This window comes from Raphanus sativus, unplaced genomic scaffold (assembly GCF_000801105.2).
Source record: "Raphanus sativus cultivar WK10039 unplaced genomic scaffold, ASM80110v3 Scaffold0476, whole genome shotgun sequence".
Taxonomy (NCBI): domain Eukaryota; kingdom Viridiplantae; phylum Streptophyta; class Magnoliopsida; order Brassicales; family Brassicaceae; genus Raphanus; species Raphanus sativus.
The window spans coordinates 21282-33951 of record NW_026615794.1 but is presented as its reverse complement, the minus strand read 5'-3'; the positions used below and the strand labels follow the sequence as shown (position 1 = coordinate 33951).

General features: G+C 43.0%; 1 protein-coding gene and 1 non-coding gene across 2 annotated transcripts; one reads left to right on the top strand and one right to left on the bottom strand.

The window, feature by feature from the left end:
- Positions 1-7930: 7930 nt before the first annotated feature.
- LOC130502266 (small nucleolar RNA R71) lies at positions 7931-8037 on the bottom strand. Its single transcript, XR_008940194.1, has one exon. It is a non-coding gene; the product is annotated as a small nucleolar RNA R71 (small nucleolar RNA).
- Positions 8038-8846: 809 nt separating this feature from the next.
- Positions 8847-9431, top strand: LOC130494589 (uncharacterized). The gene has a single exon (XM_056997041.1). It carries the CDS (start codon positions 8847-8849, stop codon positions 9429-9431), a length of 585 nt encoding a protein of 194 aa, XP_056853021.1.
- The last annotated feature ends 3239 nt before the right edge of the window (positions 9432-12670 follow it).

The following is a 12670-nucleotide window of genomic DNA, read 5'->3' as shown; positions in this document are numbered from 1 at the left end:
TCGGCCCCACACACCGAAGAGCCGGAAGTGGAAGGAATGGATGAGGTCCCACTCACGGAAGGGAACTCGAGCAGAAACTTAAAGATAGGCTCCAAGCTTCCGGAAGGCCTGAGAAGGAGATTGGTCGACTTCCTAAGATCTAACTCCGATTGCTTTGCCTGGTCTAATGAGGACATGCCTGGGATTGACCCCAATGTCATCATGCATCAACTGAAAGTTGATCCAATGCATCCTCCTGTCAGACAGAAGATGAGGAAGTTCGCTCCTGAAAGGGACGAGATAATCAACGAAGAGGTCAAGAATCTACTAGATGCCAGATTCATACGAGAGGTGAAATACCCGGAATGGCTAGCTAATGTAGTGGTCGTTAGGAAAAAGAATGGGAAGTGGAGAGTCTGTATCGACTTCACGGATCTTAACAAATCTTGTCCCTTGTAGTCGACGCAACTGCTGGTCATCAGCTGATGAGTTTCATGGAAGCGTTCTCCGGATATAACCAGATCCTAATGCATCCTGACGACCAGGAGAAGACCTCATTCATGACCTCAAGGGGTAACTATTGTTACAAGGTCATGCCTTTCGGATTGAAGAACACCGGCTCGACCTATCAGAGGCTTGTCAACATGATGTTCGCCGATCAGATAGGACAGACCATGGAGGTCTACATTGACGACATGCTGGTAAAGTCCCTGGACGCCGATGACCATATCTCGCACCTTCAACAAGCCTTCACCACTCTCAGGAGGTACAACATGAAGCTAAACCCTTCAAAGTGCTTGTTCGGAGTAAGCTCTGGAAAGTTCCTAGGGTACATAGTCACCCACAGGGGCATTGAAGCAAACCCAGAGCAGGTGAGAGCGATCCAGATGATACCTTCCCCTCGCAGCGTCAAGGAGGTGCAAAGACTGACATGAAGGATGACCGCCCTAAGCAGGTTCATCTCCAGGCTGATAAATGTGAGCAAGCTCTATCTGAACTCAAGGCCTATCTCACTACTCCACCTCTTCTCTCAAAACCCTTGGAAGGTGAGGTCCTATTGCTCTATCTGGCGGTATCAGAACATGCAGTCAGTGCGGTCCTAGTAAGGGAAGAAGGAAGGAAACATCATCCTATCTACTACGTGAGCAAATCACTACTAGACGCGGAGACCAGCTATAGTCACCTCGAGAAGCTGGCCCTTGCCTTAGTTAACGCTGCTCGAAAGCTACATCCCTACTTCTAGGCTCATCAAATCGTGGTGGTCACCTCCTCCCCATCAAGGCAGTCCTTCATAAGCCGGAAGTGTCTGGACGACTAGCAAAATGGGCTATAGAGCTGGGGGAATACGATGTGATCTTCCGGCCTGCAACAGCCATCAAATCGCAAGTCCTAGCAGATTTCGTAGCCGAATTTTCTCCTGCCATGCTTCCGGCCCTGGAGCAAGAGGTAAAGCTTCGTGATAGTGAAGGGGAGAAAGGCGAGTGGACACTATACATTTATGGGTCTAGTAACGTAAGGGGCGCAGGCGTGGGACTAGTCCTAACTTCCCCCACAGGGGAATCAGCCTCAAGGGCCGTACGTTGCAACTTCAAAGCAACGAACAAGGAAGCTGAATACGAAGCTCTAATAGCGGGGTTAACACTCGCCAAACAGATGGGAGTAGAAGACATCCAGGTCTTCAGCGACTCACAACTGATCATAAGCCAAGTCCAAGGAGACTATCAGGCGAAAGATCCAAGTATGATCAGGTAACTATCCGTGGCTACGCGACTACTCGACAGGTTCCGACACTGTAAGGTCACCCAGATCCCTAGGGAGCACAACTCCCAGGCCGACGCTCTAGCTAATCTAGGATCCGCCCTGGAAACTACGAGTCATATGAGCATCCCACTACTGGTACTCCGATGGCCCGCGATCGAAAAGGAGACGGAGTGTAACACCCCCGAACCGTTCTAGGTATAGGTCGAGCCACCGACCAACAATCAAACAAGAACATGACCAATGGACTGACGTCTACCCGGGTTCGTGAGCGCTACATGACGGGTTAGGAACGATCCAGCCATGATCACAAAGAGTGCAATTCGTGATTAGGCCAGTCCGCCCACTAACACGTCCCGTCAGATTAAAGCCTAAGGCTTCTCAATCCGTACCCCAATCTGACGTTGTGTTAGCTTGGAAACTAAGATCAGATACAACAAGCCATTTGCACAAAACGTCGATTTATTTATTTTATATCATACTAGGTCACAACACACAAAATATTATGCACGTGGTGGCATGCCAAGAGAAAAGATACAAACTTATAGTCTGAAAACGTCTTAAGCAAAAGAGATGCAAAATCTACACCAGCCGGCCTAACTTCCCGCTTCCTCTATCAACACTACTGGTCACCTGAAAACAACAACGAGTGAGGGATGAGTAATCTAGCATTACTCAGTGAGTTACAATCCCCAACTAACAAATACAACCCCTCGCTATCCCGCCCCAAACAATCTAAAGCGAGAGGTTCACCTAATAGCACAACTCAAAGATAATAAATGATAATAATATACGCATATCAAAAATATCTGAAATCCGCAGCAGAAAATAATACGAGTAAAATATCGATACTATAAGATAGTCGATAAAACTTAACCAGGGTTTACCAATCCTTTTACACTATATAATATATATCTAACTTGGGCTCCGGTGACGTTAGGTTCCTCCTTTACTATCGGCCATATCCTATCTTCCTACCACAAAGGCCAGAAGAAGGAACTTTCAACCGACCGCGGCCCACAGTCATTCGGGTCACCGCGCGACAGCCTACAGTCCTTCGGGTCACTGCCACGTTACACCGTCGTGTAACACTCAGCCCTAGGCCATGACCCCGTCTCTCTGAGTCTTCCCGATCCAGCGAATAAGGGGTTTCCTTAAACCCGCCAGGTACGAGGTCTGAAGGAACACTAACTCACCCCTAATACGCCTAGCAATGTGGGTTACACAATGCTGTCGGCCAATATATAAACAGTACCAAACCCGGTAATATAACCGAGGATCCAAGCAATAATCACAACAAACACAATCAAACATATTCCAAAATATAGCATAAAGACTAATTATAGAATATCTAACTATCCACAACCTAGCGATATCATCTAAGCATTCAACAATCGCTAACTAACCAATCAACCTAACCATTGGCATGCTACTACGATTCTCAAGCAATAACTAAGCATGATATCAACTAATCAATCTCAATTATAAACTAATCAAACCGTTACTAAGTTAGACCCGGCCTCCTGCCATGATCCAACTTCCAAGTAACGGGAACCTGCATGAAAACAGCTTAGCAAACAATTGACTATAACTCACAGTTTTCGGTTGACCGTGGCCTCGACCCCAAACCCGACTTCTGCGATCCGAACCCTTTCTTCCTGACCTTCACAAGTAGACCCACGTCTGGACTGATCTTCACTCAAGCAGAGCGTCTGTAGTAGCAGACTCAAATCGCGCAGAGTAACTTTTCTCGATAACTCTCAAAAACTGCCGAAAAAGACTCGAAAATGATCGAACTCGAACTTTCTCTTTCTAGCTTTCTCTCTCACGTTTTTCTCTGAGTTTAAACTGGTCTGAATGTGTTGGAATGGCTGAGGGTCATGGGGTATTTATAGTATGCAGCAACCAATCACAAACAAGCCGTGTGGCAGCCCGTGTGTCGCTTCGCATGCCTCCGGACGCATGCGCGGCGGCACCTCGTGCTCCACATGTCTAATGGCATGAACAGGATGTCCTTCAAGGTGACACCACACCTACCACATGTCTGATCCACGTCCTGACCTCATCCAGATTGACACTCATCGCACACATGTCGCTCAGCATGCTCCGATCGCAGGTTTCGCGTCACCTCGGGCTTCTGGGTGTCACTCAGCATGCTGTGCTCTCCTGGGCTTCAACACCTCCTGCTTCCCTTGCCACATACCATGCCAGGCAGGTTACATCACGTCCTTATCTAATAGATGAAGCCACCTCGAGCTTCTCGGTCCATTCGACCGGTTTCGACCTTTTCGGTGAATTTTTGGCCCGCGATCAATCCCGAATATTTTTCTATGCCCGTTCTGATGCGCTGAATATTTTTAATAATCTCCATAAGAGTCCTGACCTTGATGGAAAATATTTCCCGAGCCTCCGGCTTCCTCGAAAAATTTCGATAATACCAAAATCAGGGTTTTCGGTCGATTTCGGGTTTTCCCGTCATGCTTTGATCCCGTCGTGCTTACTTCCCGTCCTGCTTCATTATGTCTCCAGAGTGATAATTTACCGATACGAAGATTTACCGGGAAAACTTAGTGGTTAAGAAACGTCGGCTTCAAAAACGTCGAGCTTCTAAGACTTCGTGCTTCCAAAACTGTGATACTTCCAAAACTACAGTCTGATCAATCTAAGAAACTTCTATCAATGGTAGAGCAGCTTACTAGACTCATGGCTTCTCCCACTATCAATTCTTCCACCACTTGTACTTCAAAACTTGCCGATCGATCCTTATCACCCGCGGCTCGACCTCAAAACAGATGCTTGACCAATCTTCCATTTTCTCTGAACCATGTTAAGTTTGAAATGATCAAAACTCAACATTTTTCATCATTCTTTGATTCCCAAAAGCTTGTCCTCAAACTCCAATCTTTATTATAATATTTTTTTAAGGGTTTCTACACGGAGCCTGAAGAAGTTTCCGTGGTAGACGAAGGAGAGACCTGGATGACGCCCATCATTAACTATCTAAGGTACGACGCCTTTCCTGAACACCAAGACGAAAGTCGGAAGATAAGGCGCCAAACCGCAAGGTATTGCTTTTCCGAGGGGAAACTATATCGAAGATCCTTCTCAGGACCCTATCTACGATGTCTTACCCCTAGAGAAGCCGCCAGGATACTAGAAGAACTTCACAAAGGAGAGTGCGGTTCCCACTCTAGTGGTCGGAGCCTGGTACTCAGAGCCAGAAGGGCTGGATACTACTGGGCAACCATGGCGAGGGATTCCCTCAAACAGGCCAAGCTCTGTAGCCAATGCCAGAAGCACGCACCAGTCTCCAACCTTCCACCAGAGAACCTCAAATCGCTAAGCTCTCCTTGGCCCTTCCGAAAGTGGGGCATGGACATCGTGGAGAAATTCCCTATTGCGCCGGGGCAAAAGATCTTTCTCCTAGTCGTGACCGATTACTTCACGAAGTGGGTAGAAGCTGAAGCACTAGCCAAGATACCGGATCTCCAGATCAGGAAATTCCTATGGACTAATGTGATCACACGCTTCGGAGCTCCCCATGAGATCATCACAGACAACGGACCCCAGTTCACAAGCTACAATTTCCGAAAGTTCTGCAAGGACTGGAACATCAAGCTTTCCTACTCAGCACCACGACACCCCCAATCTAACTGTCAAGCCGAATCCACTAATAAGACAGTGGTGAACATGCTCAAGAAGCGCATAGAAGACGCCCATGGGCGATGGGCAGAAGAGCTACACGGAGTACTCTGAGCCTATCGGACAACCCCGAAGACGGCTAACCAAGAGACTCCCTTCTCCCTTGTATATGGTGCTGAGGCGGTGATACCCACAGAGGTGCACGTAAGGACCACGGTCTCTGAATTCCTTTCCCAGGAGGAGAATAACGAGCTAATGTCCTGAGTCTAGATCTACTCGATGAAAAGAGGGAGGCGGCCCGCCTTAGAAATGCGTCGTACCAGTTGAAAGTAGCCAAGAGCTACAACAAAAAGGTCAGATCCAGAACCTTTCAGAAAGGGGATTGGGTCCTAAGGCGAGTATGTGACCACACAAGGGACAAATCAGCCGGAAAACTCGCTCCTTGATGGGAAGGTCCCTATAAGGTAATAGAGGTGCAAGGGGCAGGAGCCTATTGATATAGCATGAATTTCACCCATTTTTAGCCATGGTATATGAGAGTTTTCAATCATATTTACTACGTTTTCAAAGTATTTTAGGGTATTTTCAGGCACAGGTACTTAATTGAAGAAAGCAATACTTTTGAGGCATTTTTGGAGTATTATCACGAATGAAGAATCGACCGATAGGAATCATGCGAGATCGGACGATTAGAGTCAATTAAAATCGATCGACAGAGATGGAAGAGTGTCGATCGACATTTAGTCATTCGATGGATTACGATTTAGAAGATTTTCAAGTATCACAAAGTGTGCTATTTACACAATTAGTCCATGGCCGCCTGTTAGGCTTTATAAACTAGGGTTTTGTATCATTTTAGAGGCAGACTTGCCTAGAGACCTATTGGAGAAGACAAGCAATTTGGCTACCTTAGGAGAAGAGTTAGAGTTGGAGAGATAGATCCGAGACTGCAAAACAGATAAGATCTTGAACTCCCTTTTTATCTTACACATTACTCTTTGTGTTCCTTATTTCATATTAAGTTTTATTCAAACCATCATGATCTTGTCTCTCATGAATATGTCTGAGTAAACCTAATTGTTAGATTAGGGTTTCTCAAAAGGGTGAATCATTTGATGAGATTGTGACAATTGTAAGGGTGATTAAATTAGTTCTTTCATTTAGTTATTCTTAACACTAGATTTAGGATTGATCACCCTTAAATCTAGATCTTAGGATTGAAGAGATAACCAACTGTATACTCTCAATACCCTGAAACAAACTAAAGTGATCTAACTGACTAGACTCATGCGAAAGGTGGTCTAGATCATCAGAGAAATTGTTCAACCAAATCGATAATGCTTGCTAGAATTACCATCGATCGATACAACCATCGTTGTAGCGATCGATTGTTTGAAAGGTGTATCGATCGATTAGACGAAAGTCATATCGATCGACTCTTTTCCGAGATCAACAAACGACAGTTGAGATCCGGGATCTAGTCAAAGGAGACCCTACTGGTCGTACCAATTGATTGAGTTCAAAGGACTAAAGCCCTAATGTCACTTTCAAACTGCATAAGTTCATACCTGAGAAATACCTGAATCTAGCTAATTTCCTCTTTTAGAAACAACCTTCACTTCAGTTACTGAACAACTCTCTTGTTCACATTAATATTTACTTCTTTAAAACATATAAAACCTTAAGTCTATATCTTTATTTCTAATTAATTGAGCCTTCAAGTAATCCTAGAGTCCTTGTGGATTCGATCCCTAAGTACTACATCTGAACCTCTTATTTTAGAGAGTAATTCACTCTTTAGGGTAATTTGAGTGATATCAAATTTGGCGCCGTTGCCGGGGACTCTTTCTTATTACTTTTAGATTTAATTTAGGATTTAGCATAGACTTTGTTACTTTTGCTAATTTTTCTATTCTTTTGTTTTTCAACACAAAGGATGGAGAATACAGATGTCGGCCAAGCTTTGATCGACACGGAACATTGTCAATCGAGCGACGCAGATACGGAAGAATCGATCGTTTCATCCGGAATTTTATCGATCGATACCACCCAGCCGGAAGCAGGTAAGTACTCTCTTACCGATACTGATAATGAGAAAGTAGTCCAAACTGAACCAATAGGTCAATCAAGCAACACTTCTAGCCAAACTAATGAGAAACAGGGGACTGAAATCCTTGTTAAGTCAAACTCTACCTTAAACATAGGTAAAGAAATTAAATTGCCCTTGCAAGACTACTTAAACCCCGATAGGACCTATTCCAATAGGTCCGCTATCAGAATACCTGACGACGTCACCTCGAAAACCAAGTTTAATGTTGATTATTATAATATGGTGCGTCTGAACCCTTTTAAAGGATCTTCTTTAGAACATCCACAAGACCACATCGAAGGTCTAGAGGAATTAATTCCAGACGAGTACATTCGTTGCAGACTTTTTCCATTTTCACTAGAAGGAGGAGCCTTAAGATGGTTAAACTGTCTACCCCTGACTAGTTGGAAAGAGATTAGAAATGTCTTTCTTAAGCAATTCTTCGACGATACTCGTTACTGGGAAGTGAGGAGGCGAATCTCTACCTTCCGTCAAAATCCTCAGGAATCATTCAAAAACGCATGGGGAAGATTCAAGAGTTACGAACTCGAATGCCCCCACCATGGTTATCCAGAGCCACAATTTCTTAAGATCTTTTACAAAGGTGTTATTCTGAGCTATAAGACAACGCTTGATACAGCAAGCGAGGGAATTTCGTTACTAGAAATCCTATGGAAGCAAGACGCCTAATCGAAAACATGGCAACAGGAAGATCCTATGAAGAGATGAATGAAGAAAAAGAAAAAGCTACAATCTCAATAGAAAATACTGAGTTAGCTGAGATTAAAATTCTATAAATTCGCTTCATTCCCTTCTGACAGATCGAAAACCACCCAACCTGTGCCAGTACTACAATAAAACTCTTCCTATATCAGATGATAAGCTCGACTTTATAGAAGAATTAGATACTACTGATCCTCATTCTGTGTTTAACGTCGACAGCTTTACACGAGACTATGAAATCTGTATACAGTCTCGTACGGGGAGAGAAAAGTACAATCTAAAACAAGCTCTTACAGGAAACCGTAAAATGAAGTCCGAATTCAACGGGAAAATAAACAGGGTTTACTGTGAGCTAAATCAGAATATGGATTCATTAATCGAACACCTACGGGGAATGGAAGACCAAATTGCTAACCTTGCAACTACTCTAAAAAGAGAGACAGGCCGTCTTCCTGGAAGAACCGATGCTAACCCTGGAGCAAAACGCCAGGCATATGCCGTGATGTAACGAAGCGGAAAATGCCTTGAAACGAATGCCAGAGAAGATGATAGCAATAAAAAAATCATCGATAACGCAGGGAAGAGCAATTCCAACCCCATAGAGCTTCTTGACAATGACTCCGACTAAGTCTATTGTTTTCAACAAAGCGTTATGATGGTGTCAGAGGAAGTGAGTGCGATGATACAAGGAGAAACTTCAATCAAAAGGACTGACCCTGGTAGTTTTGTCCTAGATTGCAAGATACAAAATGCACGTTTTCCTCGATCTCTTTGTGATCTTGGCTCTAGTGTAAACCCCATGCCATACTTTGTGGCAGTTTCACTAGGTTATAATGTATTCGTTCCAACACCTATCACGTTAGTTCTAGCTGATCGTTCTATTAGGGTACCTGAAGGAATCCTCGTAGATGTACCAGTCAAACTTGATGATTGTTTCATACCAACAGATTTCGTTGTACTAAAGTATAAACAAGTGCCGAAAGACCCCCTTATTTTAGGTCGGCCCTTTTTGGCTACAGCAGGAGCAATCATAGATGTTAAAGGGGGAAAGATTAATTTAAATGTCGGAGATATATCAATGAACTTCGACATGGAAAAGCTAGTCAAACGTCCTCTGATAGACGATCACGCCTTTTACACAGAAGAAGTTTCTGAACCAGAAAAAGAATACCTTATGGATATATTTTTGCTGATAGTTCATCAGAAGACACATTCACTCCTGATGAAAAAGGAATCCTGAACATAGATAGCAGAACAGAAGATTATGCAAATCTTATGGACACAAGCATCGGAATTGCAAATGAAGAAAATGACGATTCTGAAATCATTACGGATCAATACCTTAGGGAAACTATTGATCGATCATCTTCTTCATCGACCACCTGGACTAAAGAAAAAGCACCCAAGGTTGAACTGAAACCACGTCCAGCTGGCCTGAAATATGCATTCCTTTGCGATAAATCATATCCCGTCATTGTTAACACTAATCTCACGAATGGAGAGCTTGCACTTCTTTTAAACAAGCTGCGTAAGTATCGGAGAGCGATCAGGTATTCTCTCGATGATATTCCCGGAATAGCTCCTGACCTTCGCATGCACCGCATCCACCTCGAAGAAGATGCAAAAACATCTATAGAGCAGCAAAGGAGACTAAATCCAAACCTAAAAGAGGTAGTGAAAAAGGAAATAATTAAACTTCTGGATGCTGGAGTTATATATCCTATTTCAGACAGTAAATGGGTAAGCCCTGTGCTTGTTGTACCAAAAAAAGGTGGGATCACAGTGGTTAAAAATGATAAAGATGAACTTATCTCTACACGCACTGTCACTGGACATCGAATGTGTATTGATTACAGAAAACTCAATGCTGCTACTAGAAAAGACCATTTTCCCTTACCTTTCATCGATCAAATGCTCAAAAGACTGGCCAACCATAAATATTATTGCTTTCTTGACGGATATTCGGGATTTTTCCAGATACCGATACATCCTGAAGATCAAGAAAAGACAACTTTTACTTGTCCTTACGGAACATTTACATATCGCAGAATGCCATTTTGACTATGTAACGCACCAGCCACTTTCCAACGTTGCATGATGTCAATATTCACAGATATGATCGAAGATTTCATGGAAGTCTTTATGGACTATTTTTCGGTTTACCGATCAAGTTTTAAGGATTGCCTAGACAACTTGTGCAAGGTATTGGAAAGATGCGAAGAAAAGAATCTTGTCCTAAACTGGGAAAAATGCCATTTCATGGTAAACGATGGTATAGTCCTTGGACATAAAGTTTCCGCAGCTGGAATAGAAGTAGACAGAGCTAAAATTGAAGTAATGACTGGTCTACCGGCACCCACAAACGTTAGAGACATAAGAAGTTTCGTTGGACATGCCGGATTTTACAGACGATTCATACAAGATTTCAGTAAAATTGCTAGACCTCTGAATAATCTTTTATGCAAAGAGGTTAAATTCGATTTTACACCAGAATGCAAAGAAGCTTTCGAAGCGCTGAAGAATTCTCTTATAACTGCCCCAGTCATACAACCCCCGGATTGGAGTCTTCCTTTCGAGATTATGTGCGATGCGAGTGATTTCGCAGTTGGAGCAGTTCTGGGGCAAACGAAAAGATAAGAAGCTGCACGCTATCTACTATGCGAGTCGCACACTCGACGAAGCGCAACGGAATTACTCTACCACAGAAAAAGAGTTACTAGGAGTGGTTTATGCTTTCGAAAAATTCCGCCAATACTTAGTTGGAGCACATGTTATAGTCCACACTGATCATGCTGCCATCAAATATTTAATGCAGAAAAAAGATGCTAAACCAAGACTCATAAGATGGATCTTACTACTCCAAGAGTTCGATATCGAGATTAAAGATAAAAGAGGAGTAGACAACGGTGTCGCTGATCATCTTTCCAGTATTCGAATTGAGGATAAAGTTCCTATAGACGATTTCTTTCCTACAGAGAATATCGCTCTTTTGAACACGTCACTCATAGGTCACATATCGCTCATATCTGACGGATTACTGGACAAATCAAATGATAAATTGACAACCGACACTACTGATGCAAGATCAATCGTATCTATCAGCGACAGAACATCAACAGAACTTATTGATATACCAGTTAAGGTTGCTTGTAATGCTTTGAATCATAATATATATGATGTCTCTCTACAAGAAGCAAATGCGATTGGACGAAACATCAAAGATCGACACTGGTATGCCGATATAGTCAACTATTTAGCCGCTGACTTTGAACCAGAAAATTTAAAAGGTTATGAAAGAAAGAAATTATTTCGTGAAGTTCAGAGATACCATTGGGATGAGCCCTATCTCTACAAGCACTGTTCTGACGGTATATATAGAAGATGCGTCTCTGAAGTTGAAATTCCGAACATTATTTACCAATGTCATAGCTCTGATTACGCAGGACATTTCGCCACTTTTAAAACAGTTTCCAAAATTCTCCAAGCAGGATTTTGGGGGCCAACAACATTTCGCGATGTTCATGCTCATATAGCACAATGCGACATATGTCAGAGGAGAGGAAAAATAAGCAAGAGACATGAAATGGAACAAAAATTTATCTTGAAAGTAGAAGTCTTCGACTGTTGGGGAATAGACTTTATGGGGCCTTTCCCATCTTCTTATGGCAATAAATATATCCTGGTCGCTGTAGACTACGTTTCAAAATGGGTAGAGGCAGTTGCTTCTCCAACAAATGATGCATCTGTAGTTATCAAACTTTTCAAGAGCATTATCTTCCCAAGATTTGGAGTTCCCTGAATAGTCATTAGTGATGGTGGATCACACTTCATCAACAAAGTTTTCGACCGATTACTTGAGAAGAATGGTGTCCACCATCGAGTGTCTACACCTTATCACCCACAAACCAGTGGACAAGTGGAAGTTTCGAACCGACAAATCAAGGAAATCTTGGAGAAGACTGTCCGAATAGACAGAAAAGATTGGTCTCGTAAACTAGACAATGCCTTATGGGCATATCGGACCGCTTACAAAACACCACTGGGAACGACACCCTTTCACTTACTTTATGGAAAATCATGTCATTTAACAGTTAAACTGGAGCACAAAGCAGCCTGGGCAACGAAATTACTAAATTTTGATATTAAGCCAGCTGCCGAGAGACGTCTAATTCAACTCAACGAGCTCGATGAAATACGACATTTGGCATATGAAAATTCGAAGTTATATAAGGAACGAACAAAAGCTTATCACGATAAGAAAATCATATCTAGGCACTTTGAACCGAATGATCAAGTCCTCTTATATAACTCCAGATTAAACCTTTTCCCTGGAAAACTAAAATCTCGTTGGTTAGGACCTTTTACCATCAAGGAAGTAAAACCTTCCGGAGCACTAACGATCGTTAGTGAAGAAGGCGACGAGTTCACAGTAAACGGGCAGCGAGTAAAACATTATTGGGCCAAACCACCAGATATAAA